The following is a 24,348-nucleotide window of genomic DNA, read 5'->3' as shown; positions in this document are numbered from 1 at the left end:
CCCGCACCGAACCGCAATCCCCAAACCGAGGTACGTACCGAACCGTGACTTGTGTGTACCGTTACACCCCTAATAGCAGCGGTTCCCAAACTTTCCAAACTAGCTGACACACCGCAACTGCATTTTTAGTACCTTTAAAGGTCCCATATGCTCATACAGGCTGTTCAGACTCAGCTCCTGTGGTGACGTAACGACAGGAGTTAGGCCGGCCCCCTCTGCACGAGAACACTCCTACAACCACGTCTGTTCCTATGGCTGCCGTGAACAGCAAGAAACTCCTGAACTAATTTGATGAAATACCGACCAATTTTAAGTCATAAAGTGGTAATAATCTTTGCCGTGTACAGTAACCATGTTGACTTAACAAAATAAAATGTATTGTAGACTGATCGGTTCATTGTAAAACATTTGTATTTATTTACGTAAATGTGGTGATTCAGTACATAGCCCAGAGGCAGTCCTCCTCACTTTTCATTCAAACAAACTAATGCGACTGCCACAGTTGTTAGATTTCATCAATGAGACCAACATTAATCTCCTAAAAAGAATTTACCAGCCAGCGGTAAACCTCTAAAAGCATGCGGATAAGTTACTTGGCTCGTTTTCTCCCCCGGGATGATGACGGAGGTGGGCCCCGGCCGACCAGCTCAGTAAGCCGGCTGCTGCAGCTGCGGCTCCCACTTCTCCCAAAACAAACGTTGGAGCAAATTTCCTAACAAGCGTTATAAACTGACCACAGACTCTGGATTAAACTGTGACTTTCTCGCATGAAAAAATATTAAAATTGTGACGTGTTAACAGTACTAAAGCCAGAATTAAAACAGGTTTTAGCAGCTTTACTGCTATGGCTGTCGGTTGCTGCGAAACGGCGATAGCAATGCTAATTTCATCAAAAGCTGTCGCCACTCTGCAATCGCTCTGGCCATAGCGATACATCCACCCGTAAACATTAGCCCATGCTACCGTTAGCCACATCCTCTCCCTGAGAGGAGCGTATAATGGGCAAGGTAGGCGTTGACAGACGGAGCTCATTAGCATTTAAAGGTGCAGGCACAGAAACAGCCTGTTTTCAGTAGAGCTCATTTGAGCAACTTTTGGACAACTGAAATTCAGGACCACGGATCAGTTTGGGGCAACACATTTCGAATACAGTGTAGTTGGACGTCTGACCTATGGGACCTTTAAAAAAAAAAAAAATCAAAACTGTCTATTAAAATGTTTTTATTCAGGTTTACAAATTAGTTATTTAGTTATTAGTAAAATATAACACCATAGCGCTATTACCCTTTTCATGTCATGACAGGGGGTGCACACAACACAGTTTGGGAATCCCTGATCTATAGAGAAGAGGGAACTATCCAAATGTTGACTGGATGTTTTAGCCCAACAATGTTTTGACTACTACTACTACTACTGCTTGTACTTGTTGTGTTTACAAATCTGTACTCAAACTTTCAGTCTTTCTGCTTGATCCGCACCAGAATTACGTAAATCAATCCAGGTTCAAAGTTTCATATATCGTTTCCAGCCTTCAGAGGTCAAATAATTAATATTCATGTCGAGCATCACGTTCGGGATGTGTCGCTCTGTAGCTCAGGTGAGAGTGCTAACGTTTAGCACAGCTAAATCTAGGGCACCGGATCTCTCATTAATATGGATTTGTCCGTCTGCCCTGTGTAATTTAATGATGACAGCTGATATGGCAGCAGAGATGTGGACTGACGTCAGGCACGGCACTCCTGTCAATGAGCCGCGCCGTCTGCTAAAAAGGCCTCGGCGGTATTCTCTGCTTAACTGCAGTTTGTCTGCACGTCCGATAGCAGAGAGGAGGAGTGATTAAACTCCCCATGTGGCAGCTGAGATACAACGCCATCCATCCTGCAACAGCACTCTGGGCTCCTGATGGATAGGCAGATAGAAAACAGACACAAGCTCAGCGCTGTGTTGAAAACTTATGCCAGTGCTTGGACAAGGTCAAAGACTCGTCTCACTCTGAGAATCTGGTGCACGGGAGGATTACTTAACAAGCTCAGGCCCAGGGGCCCAAAGGGAGGCAGTGGGGCCCCTGCGACAGAGATGTGCCAGTCAGAAAGCCGTCCTTAGAAAGTCATCCAAATGATGCAGACGTAACGAATCACAAAACAACCACAAAAGACGCATAATTTGTTTTGTATTCAGCAAAATGGAAGTGACTACATGATTAATTCCATATTCAGTCCCTTCTGTCAGCTACGTTTAGTATTTAGTTCCATTTTTTAAAAGTGCTCACTGTTCGCTTTAACTGCACGAGGCCGTTTGCAGCCTCCTGTGGTTACCTCAATTAGCTGCACACAAACACTTTGGCAAAGTATGAGCAGCCCTGTGGGTAGAATAATAATGCGATGACAAAATGGGTCCCCATTTGGAGATTTAGGCACACAACCACAAATATTATATCTGAGTTATGATGCTACCGCCGTACCAGTCAGCACTTTTTCTTTTTTCTTTTTTTTTCTGAATAAGACTGCATGGGAAGCCATCCGTACCACACAACGATAGCATCATTTTTCTATACTATTGTGCCATTATACAATTTATTTATTTCCAAGTAGTCAGTAAACATGCCTCCCTACCACCGTCGGAAAATAAATGTTGCATTTTCAGCCTCAGTGCTGTGCCGCGCTTTGTCATTTTGAATGTGCAATTGAAAAATGCTACAGTTGCATAGTGCCGCGCTGTATAAGTTATTTATTTCCAACCTTTTCTGATATGTACTGCACAATCTCTTTAGCTCCATCGCCACAGGGGACTGATTCTTATCAGTAACCACACACCACTGCATGTCTATTGCCTAATTAAGCCTTCAGTTTACAAGTGGGGGGAATTAGTGCCATTATAAAAGAACAAGTGTTTAATACATAAAAGAAGATGTGCTGGAAAATTTCCTCTCTAATACAACACGATTTTTGGACTAAAGATGTGCGCTGAGATGCAAAGTGTTCACAAGTCACTACAAAATGGGAAAAGAGGCGTTTGTGTGTGTGTGTGTGTGTGTGTTTTTAAGGCGACTGCTGCTGATGTCTTGTACCACACAGAGTGATGAGGTCTGTGTTTACAAACAGCACTCATATGCAGGATCTGCAATTTCTGTTCATTTCCAGCCTTTTGCACCATGATTGACATCTTAGCGCTTTTTTTCTTTTCTTTTCTTCCTTGTATACCTCTGGCATCTCCCAAAGAAGGCCCAAATTAAGGGTTATAATTGTTGCCTTGGCAACCTACCGGGTAATTTCATGTAATTTTCCAAGAGGGATCGCTATTGACGATGGAGTCCGTGTCTAGATGCAGTACAGCACGAGAAAACACCTATAAACACAGAAGTGAAATGTTTCTTGTTGTGTCTTCAGGCTGATTTTAACCGGAGAACATTCTGTTTCCACCTCGACGCATTGGCCCTTTAAAATGCTGTGTGATTTCTTGGCTTTGTCTAAAAACATAAGGAGATGTACTTAATTTGAAGATGATTTGTGCTTCTTTAGGCCTGGGACGATAATCAATAAATCAATTAATCGCACGATAAATGAAAATGAACTGGATAGTTTTTCCGGCCTCGATAAATCGCCATGTGCGCACGTATTTGTTTTCCTGGTCTCTGGCCTCCAACCAGGCTGGATGACAAGAGGCTTCACTCTGTGCATCGGTCTCAGCGCCTGGGCCGTTTGTTTCATAGCAGAATCAAAGACTTTGGTAGAATGAAAGGAGTGAACCCTCTTTTCAGTCATCCAGGATCTTTGTTTCCCAGAATGCATTTGGCAGCAACCGGCAGCGTTAGCTGTAAAGCTAAGCAGCTAAAAGCTATTCTTGCTGCCGCGCTGTTAACACGTCACTTTTTTTTAAGTTTTAATATTTTTTCATGCGAGAAAGTCACAGTTTAGATCCCCAGTCTGTGGTCAGTTTATCCACATGTCGCCTGTTGGGAGATTTCCTCCGACGTTTTTGGAGCTAATGTGGTAGCAGCGAGCAGGAGGAGCGGGGCTTCCCACAGTCTGCAGCCGTCTGCAGCAGCTCACGGCCCGGTCAACCTCCGTCATTGGGGGAGAAAACGACTAAGAAAACTTATCAGCAGGTTTTTAGAGGTTTACCTCCGGCTGGTTTAATAGTTTTTAGGAGATAAATGCTAGTCTCATTGATGAAATCTTACATCTGTGGAAGTCACATTAGTTTGTTTGAATGAAAAGTGGAGCTTCAGGTGTATAACGCTATTGGACAGAAGAGCTGCACTGCACTGTTTCTTAATTTTTGTTTATTTTATTTATTTAGGATAGTAACTTAGCTATATAAGTTCTTGTCATTCCAATTACAATGGTTAAAAAAAAATACTCATGAAAAATAAAAGTTTATCGCATTTAACTCATTGAGTGCCAACCACGTAATTTCTCGTTTTTCGTTCCCATGCGTTGAGTGCCGAAAACGTAATTTTACGTTTTTTGCTTTTTTTTTAAATTATGAAAATAGACACTTTAATACACATTATATGTAAATTTGGGGACTCTACGACGAGGAGAACTGAAATAGATGACGATCAAAGTCACATGACAGCTCATGATCTGGAAGTTTTTATCATAACTCGGCTTCTGCAAACGAGTTCTGCATGCAGATGCAGCAGCTGCTGCAGCGCAGCTGCTCTGCTCTCACCCGCGCTGCTGCTCCAGCTGCTCGAGCTGCTCGGAGCTGAACCAGGAAGCTCTCAGCCGACAGTCCGCCCGGTCTTCATCTGGAGCAACACCGTGTCCTCCCCAAAGTCCTCCCGCGGTAAAATCTGATGGTCTCTGGGCCAAAGCAGACCGGCATCACCGACCCGTACCACAGAAGGACCGCGACCACCGGCGGGACCGGTCTTCCCGAGCCGCGGTGGCCGACTGACCCTCACGCTCCGCGGGGAGAAGCTGTGACACGGCACGGTGCGTCTGTGTTATTGTTGTTTAGTGGCGCCCCCCCCGCCCCCGATGGTGGTTTTGTGAATAGAACAACAACTGTTGTATATATTTATCTTATACGAGCCCTTTGATCCAGAAATGCGAGTGTCAGAAGAGCGACAGACACAAACAGCGCACCTTTCATAAAAGACGCTCTATCTCCTTTTCTAGAAAAAAAGGAGGGATTTTGGTGAAACCCAGCCATGTTTAGCTTGACTTTCCTCAGGAACGGAGGCACGTAGAAACAAACGGTTTGTGGCCACTTGAAGCATTAAGGTAAACCTTTCAATTGAGCCACAGTATGTGTTGGTGGCAATAATATAGAATACACTGTGGCTCTACATAAAAAGTCAAAAATGGTCTAAATTGCCGGTACACTTGACTAAAACTTTGGAAAGGAGCGCGGCACTCAATGAGTTAAAAGGGTCTACTTTCATTATTATGAAATATTATTATTATATTAGTGGTTAATTTGTTCTAAAAAAAAATGTGTCAATAATATCGTTTATCGTCAATAATTTGTGGGACAATATATCGTCCAGCAAAATTTATTATCGTCCCAGGCCTATGCTTCTTTAATATTTACCGTGCTTAGTCATCACAGCGTAGATTAACCCCCCCCCCCCTCCCTCCTCACAAAACGTACATTCTCTCCACGGGCAGGATTCTCACCTCCCACTAAGCTGCCGCAGAAAGATAAGCCGCTGAAGATTGACAGAATTACTTTCTGCATCCCCCCTTTTTCTCACTGTGAAATCTGGTGATCAAAACATTTTCATCCTCTGCTGTTCCTTCTGTAAAATTCTTCATATCTAAGATTGGCCCAGATTTTGGTGCATTGTATAAGCTGAGCTATAAGTGCTGACTCATGTTGAGTGTTTTTTTTTTTGCTCATTGTCTTGCTCCCTTTGTGTGTTTCTCTCTGTCTCAGCTTTGCAACGGCGGCTCAGTGACGGATCTGGCCAAAGGGATGCTGAGGAGAGGAGACAGGATGGATGAAGCCATTATTGCCTACATCATACATGAAGCTCTCATGGTAAGTCAGGTGTTGAGACGGTGGTGTATGCTTCACCCTGCTGTTTACTTACCAGTGTGGAGCTCACCATCAAAATCCATTTCAACCTCAACTCTTGTTTCTGCTAGCAGGCTAAACACTTGTGTCCCATATTAGATCATCATTCAGAGCAAAGGCTGAACCGAAAAGAGAGAAGGTCTGGACAACAGAGAATTTACGCTGTGTCATCAGCTGTTTCCCCCCTTACTGTAGTGTTGCAAAGTGGGGCTCCTGTTGCCTAGCAACCTTGACCACACATTTTTTATTTTTTTGACAAAATCTTGAGTTTTTTTTTAGGTTAACAGTGTACTGTTAGTTGTCTGACTAATTACATTTAAAAGGGCAATCTTTGCAATGAATTTTGGGATCAGTCCACCCTATGGGGGGGAAAGGGAAAATACGCCTTAGAAATAGAACAAATTAGTCACACAAACGTGACACAATTGGTTTTCAAATACAGACTCTGAATGCATTCCCTGACCTATGACACAGACTTTGAGTTGAGTGCAATAAAGGAGCTATTTGTAAGTTTGGCCATGGCAACATAACTAGCATTAGCAGCTGTTTAGCCAAGTTTACATGCATTACGTGCATTTATTCTACATCTACAGTCTGATTATAATCATTCTGATCGGAAACTTCACTATTTGCATGGATGCAAAATGAAGTGATCTGATTAAAACGTGCGTGTAGATGCATCAAGCATTTAATCAGAATTTGTTGAAAACAGTAGAAGAAGCTTTTCCTTCCATAAACAAACGCTGTCAAATTGCTCCTTCGCTCGCCCCCTCTCCCCATGCAAAATGGACCTATATCATGTGCTGCAAATGTTACTTTTGTTTCTGGTTTTCTCTTTAATAAAGCTAAGCTGCAAGCACCGCAGCAGTTTATACTTTTCCTGCGATCCATGCGAGGGGGTCGGCTACAGCAGGACCCTCACATAACGGCAACAGTTAATTTTGTGCAGTAGGACTACTTTGATCAGATTAAAGGTTTACGTGGATCTTGATCTGATAATTGACAGGCATAAACCGAACATCTTGATTGGAAAGAAAGAATTCCTTCCGAATGTTCCAATCGATGTGTTTACATGACGCAGTTTTATTCGGATTGGCATTTATTCCTACTTTATTCTGATTATTTGTGTCCATGTAAACATGGCTATTTGGAGTTTAGAATCAAACCTCATTTCAAGCCACATTAATGTCAACACTTGACTGAAGTTAGCACGCTAAACAAGCTAGCCACGGCCCATCTCCTCACTTTCTGACTGCAGCTCCACTCAGAGGGCGCGTTGTAACCTCTTGTAAATGCAACAATGCCTAGAGCTCTTGTCAGAGGACAATCACCACCACCCGCATCCAGCAGGAAACCACATTCTGTGGCAGACAAAACTTACAAATGGCCCCTTTAAATGAGATCATTTTAGTGGCAGGTGCTTGCCAGAAAAAGCCGTTAACCCCTCCTCCCCCCCTTTTTTTCCCCCCTAAAGGGCCTCCAACACCTGCACATCAACAAGACCATCCACCGTGACGTCAAAGGCAATAACATCCTGCTGACGACGCATGGAGGAGTCAAACTTGTGGATTTTGGTACGCAATGAGTCTGATTTTTGCAAAAGGCGAGCTTTAACGTCACATGTTTGTTTGTTTTTCCCTGGTACTGTCCTCATCCAATCAGTGCAAATCATGTTATTGCTCTATTTAACAGAAGAGGGTCAAATCCATTACCTTCAGCCGCATGCCAAATATATTGTGCCACTAATTAGTTTCCTTGAGAGGTTGGAATACATTTACACAACCCCGACAAGGTGGAGGACGATTATACTTTTCCATTACACCCTATCTTTTCCATTCTGCTGCAGAGAGCAGAGGACATTGTTGCTATTCACCCTGTGTTTGCCCTGATTTGCTTTTGGGTTTTCTTAACCAAATGAGGCGTTTCAGAGTAACACAACCTAGTTCCTGGATTGAAGGCTCATGATAGGCAAAGTGATTCTGACTATTTCCAGGGGGATGACTCACCCCCCCCAGTTTTCCTCAGTTGCCTGTTTTCATTACAAATAAAATCCCCACTCACCATGTGCGTGTAGGTTTGCATTTAGTCTGCTAATTGCGGGCTTCTCTTAAAAGCCTTTTCCTAACCGTGAAGCACAAAAGTGCACTGCTCTTATATAGGGAGGAGGATGAGGGGAGGGTATTAATGGAATCACTTAATATGTGAAGTTGTTAATAAAGAGCAGGGCCACCCTTTGCTTCCAGAGGAGCTTTTTCCCTCCTCACAAGGTTGATATAGATATTCTCCACGCACGTTTATTGCACCAGTTTTGACAGAACGAAGCCCCGAGGACATTATGGATGAAAAATGTTCCAAAATAGGAAGATGTGAAATGAAATATCTGATGTGAAACATATTGTAAGATAACACAAACTTCTAACTAATATTTAGTCATCACACAAATTTGGTTTGTTTGGTGTGATTGGGCTCAAACACATCTGAATAACTGGACATATTATGTAGCTAATGGTCACTGGCTGATGTGGAGAAAGAGGCTGTACCCACACACATTTACTGTAACTTTTACATTTGTACTTTGTTAGAAATGGTATTCAGTAATCGAAAGAATGATTAATTAGATATTTTTGAAACTTTCACCACCATTACAGCAACGAATGTGCAGTAAAAGCTCTCACAGAAGATACTGCTAAGTGATTAGAATCCAGGCCTCACAAGCAACATCTAACTTCTGCAGTCCTATTGTTCACTTCAGAGCATCTTATCAAGTATCCACATTCTGTGGCTGGATTTGTAATAAATGTTCATGATAGGAAGGGGTACGGTGTCTGGAAAGAATTTATTACATAAAAACATTGTTGGAGTTATGGGAAAGGTTTGAGCTACATGTTGTGACACAACACCAGGAAGAAAGTCATTACATTGCATTAAAGCAGAAGTAAGTGGTCCGGTCGTTTTCGCTAATGCTGCGTTCCAGGCAGGCTTTTGAAATCGTAAATTACAGCTTCAAGTCACAACTTACGACTTTGTAGCGTTCCAGGCAACCCACTTTTGTTTTTCCGACCTGTTTTACCGGTGAAAGTCACTATAACGGCCACTCGTAACTTCCGACCGGTGAACTCGTACCAGATCGAACTGGTACCACTTCACGGTCGGAAAAATACGAGTTTCCTTGAACGCACCATAACAGTCCTCGTCGCTACGTCACCACATTCACGGCGTCCCTCGGCTGCACACACAGCCCTGCATGCCGTTCTCTCTCCTCATTGGATAAAAACTGTAGGATACGATAAATGTTTTCTCTTCGGCTCAGAGCAGAGCAGAGTGACTGACAGACCCGTGTTTCAGACCAAACACTCTATGTAAGTGATTGCTGTCGGAAGATATAACTATTTAAGACTTATATTAACACAAATATATCACTTACTTCTGCTTTAAAGTTGATTCATCATAACTTTAATTATGATGTTTTAGAGACCTTAGGTTGATTTCCGTCTAGCAATAACATCATGCAACTATAATGCAACTTCAATAAGTTAATGGAAGACCATACAACTATGTACTGACTTTCATGGTCACAAGATTTGACGATCCTCTGACTCTTCCTATAGGTTTACAAGCCACTTTTGTGGTTCTGAAATTTTTTTTGACAAATTGATGCCTCAAATATTGGTTCAGACATCCATTCAATTTTCATTTACCATCATTAACTTCAAGTTCAACTTCAAAGAACTTTATTTTTCCAACACACACACCCTAACTAACATACAGGCCAGACTAGATCAGCTGTTCAATAATCTGATCGATGAAGCAAATTGTATGATATTAGTTTCAAAATATCAACAGAACTAGTTCCCATCAACCTCAGCTGTACTTAGCATACTAAAGTAAAACCTACTAAACATGAATATGTTAGCATGTCATTGTGAACATGTTAGTTTGTTCTTAGCTTATTTAGCTCTGAGCTCTGAGCACTGTGTGAGTAGGCTGCAGTGACAGAGCTGCTCTCTTTTTATTTCGGCTCTATTTGTAGCTGATGCAATTTTGCTGAAAAAAAGTATTATCAGACATGCAGCACATACAGCATGTGACCTGCATTTAAATTCAGAAGTCTGAATTCACCCGTTTTCTGTTACACTTAGTAAATGTCACATTATTCACCTGAAATGAAAGGTGGCAGCAAACCAGAGCAGATAAGATGTGGACTGTGTCATCATCTGCTAGTGAAGTGTTTGCCTGTTTAGGAATTTGGCAGCACTGAAAGAGCAAAGGTCTAGAGTGTCTGCTCCTGCTTATGGGGAAAAAAAGGCTGCGAGTATTTAGCATCGCTGACAGCTCAAGTTTGAATCAGATACCGGCTATGACGAAAAAAACAGGAGTAGCTGTGTTCAGAAAGGAACCCAACTTGTGCGAGTGACGAAAGAGGCGAAAGACGGCCCCCGACTCGTGCCTGCATCAACGCTACGTGCAGCCACTGCGTCACGCTGGGATTAATGGTTTTTCATGTGGAGGGGCGCACGCTACACTAAGCAGCTGAGGAGATAAAACCCCCGCAGTGACTCATCACCAGCAGAGAAACAAAATAGCAAAGAGATGGACCCAAAGAAAAAAGGAGCAGCGGAAGAATGAGAGAAGCCGCTCGTTCATGGGTCTCTCATGAATATTCTAATTGACAGCGTTATCTCTGATGATTATTAAGTGTGGCCCACCAGGCTCTGCTCGGGGCTAATGTAGTGGAAAGAGAGGGGCAGTGAGAGCTTTAAAATGGGGCTCTTTATTTCTGTACCCTCAGATATACCTCACATATATTATAGAAGACATGTGTGTGACCATAACTTTTATCAAATCATTGTGAATTTTCTTTGGCAGTTTGGTTTCCTGTTTTTTTTTTTTTTTTTTAAAGGGACATTGTGTAACTTCTCCTGTTATCTATTCATGAAAATCGATTATTTCGTTCACTGATGCTGCATTCACCTGCAGTCGGACAGACGGCAGTCGGTAACAAACCAGATGTCATTTTAGTCACAGAAGTCGAGAGAAAGCCGGTAAAACGTGGGTCAGGTAAACAATACGACATCGCCATGACAACATATTGTCACGTGTATTGTTTTGCCTCGTGCTGACGGACCACTTGTTTACATAAAGGCTTGTTTATGCTGTTACGTGCAGCGGCTGTCGTTCCGTCTGCCGTCTGCCCAATTTCACGTGAATGCAGCATGAAAAATACGATTGAGTTGCTTGCGACGCTAGATGGGAGTAATTCCTACACAATGTACCTTTAACAAAAGAAAAAACACAGAATACAAACAGAACTGGAGAAAATGAAGGTGAAATAAGTGAAAAAGTGGAATATCAGTGGAATATTTGCACATATATGTACCTACATGCACAAACATACACACATGCGTGCCCATAGGCCTCACATGTACCTGTACCTATACATACCAGCTACACATATACATACACACCCACATAGATTTTACAGAAATAGATACATTTAATGTTAAGGTAAGGTTAGGTTTCCTGTTTTCTGCATCCATGTGAAACTGTTGGGTTGTTCGGTTTGCGTAACTGTGTAGCAGCTTTATGATTTGGTGACAGCATGTGAGTGTGTTTGTGTGTGTGTGTGTGTGTGTGTGTGTGTGTGTCAGCCTCATGCATATATCCCCACCTGCACATCATTCTAATCCCTTTGAATGATTTGCCACGGAACAGTTTTTTCCTCTGCGCTGCTCACGCTGGCGTTTCTCTCCACCCCTCGGCTTTATCCCACCAGCACCAACAGAAAAATCAGTGTGTTACTGTTACTGTACTGTACTGTACACCGCAGCCATGTAGTCATCAAGAAACAGGCGCACAGGATGAGCTTTTACAGGAAACAGTTGCTGATGCTGTCAGAAGCACTCAATGTCCTCTAAACAGTTTCATTTTTTCATGTTTCTGAGCACACGTTTCATGTTTTGAACACATTACATAGATTTTGTCCACAGATTTCCTCTTCATATGCTTCATATTTGTTCACTGCTGCACAAATAACATAACGTGCAGGACAAAGACAGTGAAGCTCTGTAGCTGCATCACCTTTTTATTTGTTGGTGGCCCGCTTTTGTCTCGGGGCCGTGCTTTTCTGTGCTTGGGCTGAGCCAGCCCAGGGACACACTGCAGCGTGGCGTAACGCTGATTCGTCTGGACTGGACTGAAGTCACGATTGTGGGTCAGCATGTTCCTTGTCGAGCTTTTCAATGCACATGAACACACTCGTATAAGGACACACGTGCCCCCTCTCTTTCTCTCTCTCTCCAATTCTGCTGAATTTAATCCACCTCCGCCTTGAATATCCAAAGATGACTTTGTCCTCTTGTTACATAGGCAGATAAAAGCCAACGTGAAGCTAATAAATCTTCTAATATCTTCTGAGAGAAGGTGAACTGTCGTCTCCAGCTGCCACAGCCTTTTTAAAGTTGAACTGTATTCAAATCTTGTTCTTGAAATGCCCAGTAAGCCCACGTTCCCCCTGCAGTGACAGAAGAATTTGTAATTCAAAGCGATCCATCATTCGGAGGAAAGTAAAACAAAAACATAGGAGCTTGATGCTACTGCATGTGGGTGTGTACATGTGTGTGCTTTGTTTTTTCTTCCTGTCACTGTAGTGACAGCTCTATCAGTGGTACACAACAAGAGCCATTGCGCCTCCTAACAGCTGAGCAGCCCCCTGCTGTTTGCTGTTTACTGTTTCCCTTTGCACAGATCGTCACTTTTACCAGCCAGTCTGATCTTTAAGGGAAAAAAGAACATATGTCAAGGAAGTTATTGAGAGCAAGTGCAAATTGTCTCAACTGAATCCTGTGAGAGGATGTAATGGCTAAAGCAGTGGTTCCCATTTCAACCTTTTTTGGCTCGTGACCCCATTTTGACATCACAAATTTCTGGCGACCGTCAAGATGCGCCAGCTCAGATATTTTTATATGCTGCAGTTTATTTGAACTCGATTTATATTCAAGAAAGAGAAAGTATAGAATACAGTTGCTTAAGATTGTGTGTGGTGTTTTTAAAAAGAATAATAAGTAGTAAAAAAAAAGGTAACACTTGACTTATAAGGTCATATATATTATAATATGTTATAGCTAATTGTTAGTAACTGGCTGACAATGCCCACATCAATAATGCATTATAAATATAGTTATAATGTGTTATAATTGGCTCATAAATGTGTATAACTATCATTATAAACACTCATAAATTATCACAAGGCTTTATAACAATAAGCATAACACATTATAGAGCATTATAACTCTATTATAATACTTGACCTTATAAGCCATTATGAAATGCTCTATGATGTGTTATGCTTATTGTTATAAAGTCTTGTGATCATTTATGAGTGTTTATAATGATAGTTATACACATTTATGAGCCAATTATAACACATTATAACTATATCTAAAATGCATTATTGATGTGGGCATTGTCAGCCAGTTACTAACAGTTACAGCTTATTATAATATCTGACCTTATAAGTCATGATAAAATGCTTTATAGTGTGTTATGATTGTTGTTATAAAGGATTATGATTACTTATGAGTGTTTATAACTATAGTTCTACAGTGCTATAACGGCATTATAACTCATTATAAGTCTGGTTATAATGCGTTATAGAGATGGGCGTCAAATAAAGTGTTACCAAAATGTTTTTATCAGTATTCTTTTTTTTTTTCAATTACTTGACATTTCAGGCGACCCCATTTGAAATCCAGGCGACCCCACGTGGGGTCCCGACCCCCAGGTTGACAAACACTGGGCTAAAATGTGTATTCTCATCCCTGCAGGTGTTTCGGCTCAGCTGACAAATACCCGTCTGAGGAGGAACACCTCTGTCGGAACTCCCTTCTGGATGGCTCCTGAGGTACAGTAAAAAAGAAAAAAAAAACAGCCCATAAATGCTCCTCTGGCCCGCTCCCTTTCCACTACATTAGCCTGGAGCAGATCCCAGTGGGCCACAGTTAATAATCATCAAAGAGATAACACTGTCAAATACAATGTGCGTGGGAAAATGGAATGGGCAGCCTCCATCATTCATCTGCGATCTAATCATGGCTCACTGCACCAGCACTACATATAGGCTCTAAAAAAGTACACATCAAGAAGTGATCATTCACACCGGTACATAATCACATCCCCTTATCCTTTACTTTTTATGGTAGGTTAACTTTTTTTCCCGTGTTGTATAAGGGACGATATAACGTGAAGTCGTCTCCTGCTCCCGATTCATCTGACTGGAGCTGATTTGGAGAGACAATGTCACGTCTTTTGAGAGTGTCTTTCTGTAGAGGTGTCCTGTCCTCTCACTGCAGTTACACAGCAGTGAAGTAGCTGCATGTGTTGCTGCATATCTCAGCTAAACACAATCTGTTATTTATGCCCTCATCTGTATAGACCTGTAAATGAATGCACACATTTCAACAGACAGTCCATGAAATATCTGTTTTATTAGTCATGTTGTTAACACATGGTTCCATGTTTAATTCAGTAGAGATTCTAGAGATGAATTACAATCAATGCCAGTGTTTATTACCACTGTAGTGGGAGTAGTGTGTCCTTACAGTGTGTACAGGAAGGGTTTGGAGCTTTTTTCGAGGTGTGTGTGTGTAAGTAATTTATTTATATAGCACATTTAATATGCTAGGCTTAGACTCAATATGCATTAAATGATATAGAAAAGACAAAGGAAACGATAAAACGCATACAGTGGATACTGACACAATAAAAAGACATATAGGATTATAATAAAGCAACATGGTGAAAGACATAAAAGCTATAATGATGTAATGAGTGTGTAGCAAAACTGAAGTTAGCAGAGGCCTCAGTTTGACCTGAACAATTAAAGGTAAAGAGAAACAATTTTCCACAGTAAAAGTTACTATTCCATGAAACATTTTCTGCAGGGGCTAAAGATAAGTTTGCAAAGGTTTGAAAATGAAGGAAAAAAAGAAAATCAGAGGTTCTAAAAGATCTGGAATTAGAAAGATTATCAGACCTTTATATCATGCATTATCAAGATTAGTTAAGATATCAGATATTCTGTGATTAACTGTGAATAATGTTCAACAACCTCTTCTGCAGCAACAGCATTTGCACCACATGAAAGTTAGGACAAAATGTTCAGTGAGAGTTCAGGTTATAAAGTGGACACATTAAATTTATTTTTCATAAAAACTGAACTCCTCAGCAAAGCCTCAACCCATAGAAACGTCTCTTAGCCACCCGTCTGCACTCTCAACCTCTGCGCTGCACAGATCAAGATAACATTAGATAAATAAAGCATCAGCAGCCAACATGTTGATAACTGGTAACCTTACACTCTATATCTGTCCTTACAGTCTGTATCTGTTGCACCTGCAGCAGTTTTTCATGTGTGACCTCCCACAGTTAATGTTGCCCCTCTCAGATTGACCTTCCTTCATCCAATCAAAGTGGACATTTTTACATGAGCTTTGCATTGTGTGCAAATTGAGAATCAGGATACACACAGCGTGACATGCTCAGGACTCCAGGTCCTTGAGGATTTTAATGTCATTTGTGTAAGATGTTCCTCATCAAAGAGTTGTGGGAACAGACTGGTCTTGGGTGGACTACAGAGTATAAAGTCTTTGCTCGAGAGGCTTTTTGATGCCGAGAGTCACATTTGTAAACAATGATCTGCGGTAATAGTACACGAAAAGAGTTTTTCTGACTGTTTTGAGAGGTTTTTTGTGAACACAGAGACTGTGGACTGGATTATATACAGCACTGGATTAATACAGACACTCTCTCACTTTCTTACCAAAGAAGATTTGGTTATGTAAGTTTCCTCTTAAAATGTCCCATTTTGGATGAGCTCTGTTTTTTAGGTGCATGTAATATAACATTTATTAAATATGTGTATGTGTCTTTTGGTGGAACCGTTTTAATAACATTTTAAGTTAAACTTTTCTTTTTGACAAATAATCAAGATGAGGACATATTTTTTTCATGTTCACATTGACAGAATAGTGACACTTTTCATTTAGTTTTACCACAAAGGAGTCTTTGTGTGTGTGCACTTTGTGTGTGAAGGTGTCGTATTTGTCATCTGGCAATGATTTTCCTGCTTGTCTTGTGTATGTGTGTAAATCCAGTACATGCCCACTGAGAATTGGCAACAGTATATCAATATACACTGATGTCAGACATTTGACAGGAATGGTGAATGTTTTTATTTTGTTGGTGTGTTTGTGTGTGTGCGTGTGTAGTTATGTGTGCACACACCACCCACTCAGATGATTCATATTGTTGATTGGTTACCATGTTGCCCTCAGGACACCGACGATAGACTTTGTGCTGTGTGTGTGTGTGTGTGTTGCCATATTTCCCACAGCAGATGATGTTTAGAGTCCCGCCTCTGTTGTAATCGCTGTCTTTGATATTGGACAACTCCATAAATGACATTTTACTCTGTTAGATGCTTGTTTGCTTTATTGTGTGTGTGTGTACATGTGTTTACGTGGAGAATTTGGCCCAAACTCCAGTCCCCACACCACAAGTCTGTGTATAACAGAAGATCAAAACTTTGATCTCCAGTTCTGATACTCTGTTGGTGTAGCGATAAAAGAAATGGAGATTTTCTGAACAGTGTGAGTTCCAAAACAAAGGTTTAATAATGTTTTGATCAGATAATAGGCGGAACCTTTGCGGCCAAAGAGATTAATAGAGATAATACACTAGAGATGTTTTTTGATTGTTAACTTTTGGCTTTTTCGAACTGTTTCTCTTTGGATTGTGTCCTCCAGGTCATAGCGTGTGAGCAGCAGCTGGACTCCACCTACGATGCTCGTTGTGACGTTTGGTCCCTGGGCATCACTGCCATAGAGCTGGGAGATGGAGACCCGCCCCTCTCTGACCTCCATCCAATGAGAGCTCTTTTCAAAATACCCAGGTGAGCAATCAACACAGCAATCAATCCTCATCAGTAAAGGGATAGTTCAACATTTTGGCAAAGTCGCCTATTGCCATAACCCCTATAGTCATAGCAGTAGGTTCATTACCTTTAATTATCGGTGCATGTTGTTTTGAGATCTGTGGGGCAGAGACGTGAGCTGCTCAGTGAACACAATGGAGGTGAACGGTACAGGTCCCCTGTCCCTCAAAACTCATCAAATACACAATCCAACAACTCCAAAACTCTCACGTGGAGAAGTTGTGACCTGCACATTCACCACGCTATGAAATAATAATGCAACATTACGACGGTGTTTTCGAGGCAAATGCATAGCCGGAACTACGTTTCAGACACGGCTGGTGGGTGGAGTGATTTCACGAATTTGATTTTGCGAATTTGCCAAAATGTTGAACTATCCCTTTAAAAGATTTTGACGTGTAGCTGATCTTTAATTGTAGAGTTATCCTACTTAAACCTTGATGCTGATCAAGTTCCTGCTCTGATGTGACAGCCCTTATCATCAGTTAGCTACTGTGCATTCAATGGAATCAGAGCTTTTCTATCTGGTTCTTCATATTCTGCTTTTAGGTTTCATTGAGTAGTTGGAAGTTGCACATAAACTAAAAGTTGGAATCCATTGCATATTTAGTAAATAAAACTGACTGACATACTGACACACTTGACTTTGATTTTATAAAACTCTGGAGGCCTTATTGTGACTAAATGTAATTTATTGCTGTCATTTATTACTAACCACATGTATTTTCTGTCTGTTTTTGGTAGAGATGATTAGTGACACTGATGGTGGTGCCTTCTTAATTACAGCCTGTGAGCTAAAAAAACATCATAGCATTTTGAAAATGGCAGGCACATATTATAGTGATCCAGCAGCAAATGGCCACAACAGATATTATATGCAAACATCTAACTGGAATTTACACCATCAGGGAAAAGGCATTTGCTTCAACAAAGGCAGCAATGCTTTCTAAAGATACAACCTGTACAACCTGTGTTTCAGCAGCTGAGCTAAAACAAGTTATTGTTTTCACAATTTCACTACACTGATAAAAACCCATCAGACAGCGGTGGGTATGTTTTCATTACATCCCTCCTCTACAGGCAGAGAGGAATGTAAAGACCGGGTAATTCATAGTGCTTGTAGTGCAATCCACAGAAGCCAGCTTCTGCTCCCCAATACAGTGATTTGCCTCTCCACACAGACTGTCACCAGACAAAGTACAGTCTTTTCATTTCAAATGGCTTTTTTTTCCTGCTGCCAGGGGCTTATCCATAAACCCCTCCCCCCCCTGGCACCGATCGCATTCGTCCTGGGTTAGGGGGCCGGGGGAGAGAGAGAGAGAGAGAGCACAGCCACCCTTTTCTGGTCTGCGTATTGTGGGCTGAAGGTGAAATGTAATTGTTTATCTTCTGCTGATTCCAGTGTGAGAGCTGCATAAGCACTTACCGCCACTGTCATCTTAACGGCACAGCACTTTGTCCATCACTGCATGATGTGTGCCTTACACCCACACACACACACAGCTTCTGTGACATAGCTGTCTTGTGTGTTTGCTCTCGGGGTCGTGCTCCACAGGAGCCATCACACAGCCTCCTCTGAATCTTTGTGACTGCTGCAGCCAGAGCTTCAGGCTCTCTGTTCACACTCCTCACCTCCCTCCTCTCTCTACTCGGGGTTCATTTGTCAAGCAGTCCAGGAAAGAGACATGATGAAGGCATCGGTTGAACCACACCTTATCTTATTTAATCTAGGCTGCTCAAATAGAAAGATCAGATCGTTACGCAAAGAAATACCCATTTTGATCTGGTTTAAAATGCCCAAAACCAGTACTGTTGTTTACAGCTCTGATTTTATGCATACAGTACTGTAAGTTCACAATAATTGTTTCTGTAGTACCATGTCAGTGTTTGTAAGCCTAAGGCCTCAGTAACAGATGAACCTTATCCTCCCCCCACTGTGTTTACTGTATGTATAGAAATTATGATGTTGAAAATAAGCAGCTGCTTTAACCCTCAGAAATAAGTCTCTGCTTTGCCTTCATTGTGGGTTTAAATAACAGAATTTAGGATGCCATTCTAACGTGAAAATAACTATACATGTTCACCACAGCTTATAGGTTGATTTCAATCTCCCTGACACAGTCCTAATAGTCTTTATCAGCCAAATTAGTCTTCATTAGCTGAATTAGGAAACAGTAGCATTGTTTTGTGCAGCTTTTTCCTCGTTTTATCAGTCATCGTGAACTGTAGTGGACAGGACTGCAGGTGAATCACAGAAAAATACTCAGGGAAAATCATGCAGATAACATTTGGTGCAAATAAAACTGAGGCCAGTTGGTTAACAAGTGAGGGAGCTGGGACTAGTCACGTAAGCTAGTGCTACCACTTTGGTCTCTGTTTGGTCTTACATTTGCTGTAGAAAGTTACAGTAGTTAGCTGGTTAGGGTCAGACAGTCGTCTACACAGAGAACAGCATACAACAGCCTATTATCTTCTAACATTCAGCAATTAAACATAGTCCAAAGTAAATAAAAAAACAAAAAGAGAGAGAGAGAGAGAGAGAGAGAGAGAGAGAGAGAGACACAGGTAAACAAAGTGAATTTTAGATACATAAAGAGAGATTCTCTGTCTTTGCCTTTCAGCCTGTATTTCAGCAGAAAGACAGACATGCACTTAGAGAGGCAGGGATGATGATAGCAGGCTTCTGTGCAGAGGTAAAAACAATTTCCCTGCTCAAAGCATCACTCTCGGGAGCAGGTTAAAGATTAAAAATCCTCTCCTCATTATGCACACGTGTAAAGCACTGAGCTCTTATCCTTCATTATGTGCAACTGAGATGATTTACATTAGCCTCCCATCCAGTAAGAATGTGAACTTACGACAAGAAAAAACTTAAATATTCTAAGAATGTATCATTTCCATATGTCCTCATTTTCTTTACAGCAAAATAATATCCTAAAAACCAAAATGTTGTCATATTTAAAGCTCCACAAGCTCCTGTTTGTCTTCGGGGTAAGAAACGCAATTTAATGGTCACAGCAATTGTCGGCATTTGCTGTCTATATTGTTCATGTAATGTGATAAAACAGGAGATGTATGGCCTCTCATTACAACAATTTATTGCTGTCAGCACCAACATGAAAAAAGGCGCTGGTGTAATAGAAGGCAACATCGACTTTCCCACCACTTGCCAGGAACCCACTTGTAAAAAGGTTACAGCCGCACAAAGAATTATAGCAAATTGGCTCCGTTGTTCCCCCGCTGTGAGGCCCCGTTACTGTTGACCTCTTAACACTGTGTGTGTCTTTGAATGCAGCTGTTACAAGAGAAACATCCAGCTTACAGTATAGGTTCTGGTTATGTACATCCAGTATTGGGTATGTTACATGTTAAAAAGTAATTAGTTATAGTTGCTAGTTTCTTTCCCCAAAAAGGTAACTGAGTTAGTAAGTGACTTACTACCTGGAAAAGTAACTATTTCGTTTTTTTTTATAAAATGTTCAAATATGTCAAATTACTTGGACTCGCCCCCCAAACCCCCAAACCATAACCCTGACCTCCCGTTTATTGAAGCAATATCACGACAGTCTTTTGCTACCGACTGCAACAGTACGTTGCCATGGATACATGACAACAAACTTCCATTCATACCAGTCATGATAGCTGACGCGAAGTGATAGCCTATGCTGTGATAAGGCTTTAGAATAGCAGCTGTGCTAATTATATCACGGTTAACAACCAATCAGATCGCTGGATTTCACCTTTCCGTTTTATATCTGGAACTAACCAACTGTTGGTTGGTTCCAGATAAACAGCTTTTTTTTCAGACTAGTTTATGGACTGAAAAAAAAGGGTAACACTTTACTTGAAGGTACCGTCATAAGACTGACATGACACAGTCATGAACGTGTCATAAACATTATGTCAATGTCATAACGTTGTCATTAAGTGTCATTCAGTTAACCCTAACCATAACCCTAAACCTAACCCTACAAAAACCGAATGACACTTAATGACAACGTTATGACATTGACATAATGTTTATGACACGTTCATGACTGTGTCATGTCAGTCTTATGACGGTACCTTCAAGTAAAGTGTAACCAAAAAAAGTATATATGACGTACACTTTCATGGGTGTATTATGTTGCGATGGGACTTCTTGAGTCAAGATACGGCGAATTTTATTGTCAGGAAGGCAGCGTCATTATAACGGGGGAGATAGTAACTTTTTTTTTTACTCGTTACTGAAAAACGTAGTGCCCTTATTTCATAAGGCTGTTATTCCCATCACTGTGTATCATACCTGGACTTATTGACTGTTACTTTCTTGTCAGTTGTGTCGATACCACCCAGCTGCCTCGTGCCATCACAGAAACATCTCTGGATGTGATTTGATGACTAACAGTTTCACTCCATTGTTCCGCTCTGCACCTCGGCCTTTTGTTCTCCGGCCCTGGCTGTGTAAATCTCATCTCGTCTTTCTTATCACTCCATTTATCTTTTTTCCCATTCCTTCCTTTCAACAGAAACCCTCCGCCCACTCTCCACCAGCCCGAGCTCTGGTCAGACAACTTTAATGACTTCATCTGCAAGTGAGTGTGGAGGCTTTGTGCATTTTGTAATGAATGCCTCTGTGAATAACAAATATCTCCACTAATAGTACAAAACCAGATGCTTTGAACATAAATCCAACAAATGCATCGCACTCCTCCTATCTTTTCTTTCTTCTTCTTCCTCCCTCCTTCCCACAGATGTCTGATTAAGGACTTTGAGCTGAGACTAAATGTGCTCGACCTGCTCCAGCATGTGTTCATCAAGCAGATCGTTGGCAGAGAGAAAATACTGACGAAGCAACTGATCGAACTCATCGATCTGAACCAACAAATCGGAGTCATTGAAAAAACAAGGTACTGTCCTATTGACGTGCATGTCTCCTTTCCTTATACCTCACATTTCCATGTGTATCTGTAACATGGTGGAAGTTGTGCTGCTTTTCTTGCAGCTCATGCAGAATATTAACTCACCATTAAAAGTGGTTGAGAGCCAGAAAAAAAAACTTCCTCCCCTGTCAGAGGGTTGTCTTCGCCGGGCTGCAGCTTAACTTTTGCAGGCAGTATAATCCAAATTACCCCCCCTCCCCACCCACCCACACCCCCCTCTCACTGGATGTTTTACAAGCCCTGTCACCCTCACATAAACAACTGCTCAATCCTGCTCCGGCTTCACTTGACGTGCAGGCGGCAACATCACATGAGTCACATGAGCCAAGATGTTGGCCCAGAAAAAGTGTTTCACCCATACAGTCATGAAATGTTAATCCTATTTCTGTCGTTTTAAGCCATCATGGAAAGACAGACAGAGGCACAGACAGTAATGACAGGTAACACATGCATATATATGACCTTTATGTCACAGTAGGAGTAGATGCAAAGCAGCTTTTTTATTTTATTTTAGTGTTCCAGTTGTCTCGGCCAGAGCTTTTGTCGTAGTTTGTGATGGCGCATGTATTTGCGGTCGACCACGTGGGCTGGTTTCAGACTGTTTACATGCTGCCATTGTTAGCATTGTTGTCTTGTTTCCTGAGTCATGTTGTTATCACGATTTTCTGTAACGTCCCATCATCCTCGGACCACGACACCAAACGACCGCAGTCTATGAGCTCTGAGCCCCGTCGACATTCGTCATTAACTTTCAGACAAATGGACTTTTAGCAGAGATTTATTGCAATCACCAGGGCAAATTACCACCATCATCAACTGGATAATGATACTTTTTTTTTTTTTTTTGGATGTGGCTGGTAATCAGATGTAATCATACATTCTGACAGTAGAAACAATGAGTTTATCATAGTGGTGCAGTCATTTTGAATGCCCCACTAAATCTGCTATTTTGGTGCATTTTGATGACTCCAGATTTATTTTAGCTACGATTGAAAAATGATTTATCTCAGTAGCCAGTGCAGATATTAGCCATAAAATTCAGCAGCCATGTCTTCAGGAGTAAATATTTAAAACAAGAGAGGCCTCCTAGGGATAATTTCTTCTATAATGTGCTGAGTGAAGTGTATACTGATGGTCCTTTTTACCCTCCATTTATGTTATAGAGTACTTATATGTAAATCTTTGTCTAGTTAAAGGTAACATACGCTGCTTTAGTAAGAGGCTTGGTTGTGCGTCCTGTGAATTCCAGGCATGAACGCATCCACACTAAAAAAGGAAGCCACATGAAGTCGCCGAACGACCCAGATGAGGTGGACGACCTCGCCATCCTAGAAGTGCTTGATGAGGTGAGACAAAAACTCAGTCTTATGTCTTCCTGGAATAAGGTGATGGTTTATGCAACTATACATCTCAATAACAAACAACAAGAAAATGGTGGTTCCTGAGGAAGAAAACCATCATTGTGGTAGATACATTAAATTATCATCATAATAGAAACAGCACAACCACCTGTCAGATGCAACTTTAAATATGTGTCATTACAAAGAACATGGTTTCCTGGGCTATGAAAGAAAACAAACGTGGATCTCATATTTCAAAAAAGTGAAATTAGTTCTTTGGAGTTCAGTCGTCAAAATATTCTCACCACTAGCTTTTCTGGAGCTTTCGACTACGTTACATGATCTCAATGGATGGAGTTTCAAAGCTGAGATTCAGTTTGTCCTTGGCCCCTTTAAACAGAGGTAATCTTAACTTAAAGGAGACATATTCTGCCCCTTTTCCACAAATTAAAATAGTTCTCAGGTGTCTTAAAGACATGTCCGTGACATGCTTCGGTCAAAATCCCCCAAGGATCAAACATCACAGATCTGTTTTCATACTCTCAGAACAGCCCTGTTCAGAACGGCTGGTTTCAGTGCCTGTCCCTTTAAATCCAAATCAGCCACTGCTTGCCCCGCCCCTTCTACCAGTCTCAGGTAGGGGTGGTGTTATGCAAATTCGAAAACTAGTTACATCACTGGAAGACAACTGAGGGAACAGCTCGATCTAGAGAGCCTGCAAATTATAGATTTTTTTTTGTCAATTCTCGCATTTTGGGGGTCAGAAGACAAGACAAACACCCAAATATATGTTGAAGAGCCTTCAAAAAGTGATATTTCCATAATATGTCCCCTTTAAGCCAACAACAGCACTGAAAAATAAAAAGTAACCAAACACAATTCACAAAGAAAGGTAGTGTGATGCAGTCAAAAGCTCAAGAATTGCTAAATAATGTGGGGAGATTGATAAGTAAAAAAAAGATTGTCTTGTGTCTCTGTTTATTTATTTTTTATTGAAACATTTCTTTATTAAATGTTTTTTATTGTACTTGTAGACAAAATAAAAGCACAAATACAGAACAAGAAGGCA

At 41.3% G+C, this 24,348-nt stretch overlaps 2 protein-coding genes across 2 annotated transcripts in view; both read left to right on the top strand.

Annotated features, from left to right (window-relative positions):
- LOC311003613 (myosin-IIIa-like) overlaps positions 1–16,979 on the top strand; it is a gene marked incomplete at both ends in the record, with an annotated part of 28,004 nt that extends 11,025 nt beyond the window's left edge. Inside the window, 4 exons of the mRNA XM_083995399.1 lie at positions 5,887–5,991; positions 7,502–7,601; positions 13,851–13,927; positions 16,830–16,979. Coding sequence (XP_083851525.1) covers positions 5,887–5,991; positions 7,502–7,601; positions 13,851–13,927; positions 16,830–16,979 — 432 coding nt within the window. The remainder of the gene's footprint in view (positions 1–5,886; positions 5,992–7,501; positions 7,602–13,850; positions 13,928–16,829) is intronic.
- Positions 16,980–21,114: 4,135 nt separating this feature from the next.
- Positions 21,115–24,348, top strand: part of myo3a (myosin IIIA) — a gene marked incomplete at both ends in the record, with an annotated part of 30,121 nt that continues 26,887 nt past the window's right edge. Inside the window, 4 exons of the mRNA XM_083995293.1 lie at positions 21,115–21,119; positions 21,526–21,591; positions 21,751–21,906; positions 23,189–23,285. Coding sequence (XP_083851419.1) covers positions 21,115–21,119; positions 21,526–21,591; positions 21,751–21,906; positions 23,189–23,285 — 324 coding nt within the window. The remainder of the gene's footprint in view (positions 21,120–21,525; positions 21,592–21,750; positions 21,907–23,188; positions 23,286–24,348) is intronic.

Source organism: Trachurus trachurus (genome assembly GCF_905171665.1).
Source record: "Trachurus trachurus genome assembly, chromosome: 20".
Taxonomy (NCBI): domain Eukaryota; kingdom Metazoa; phylum Chordata; class Actinopteri; order Carangiformes; family Carangidae; genus Trachurus; species Trachurus trachurus.
The sequence above is the reverse complement of the archived record's forward strand: the minus strand, read 5'-3'. Positions and strand labels throughout refer to the sequence as shown.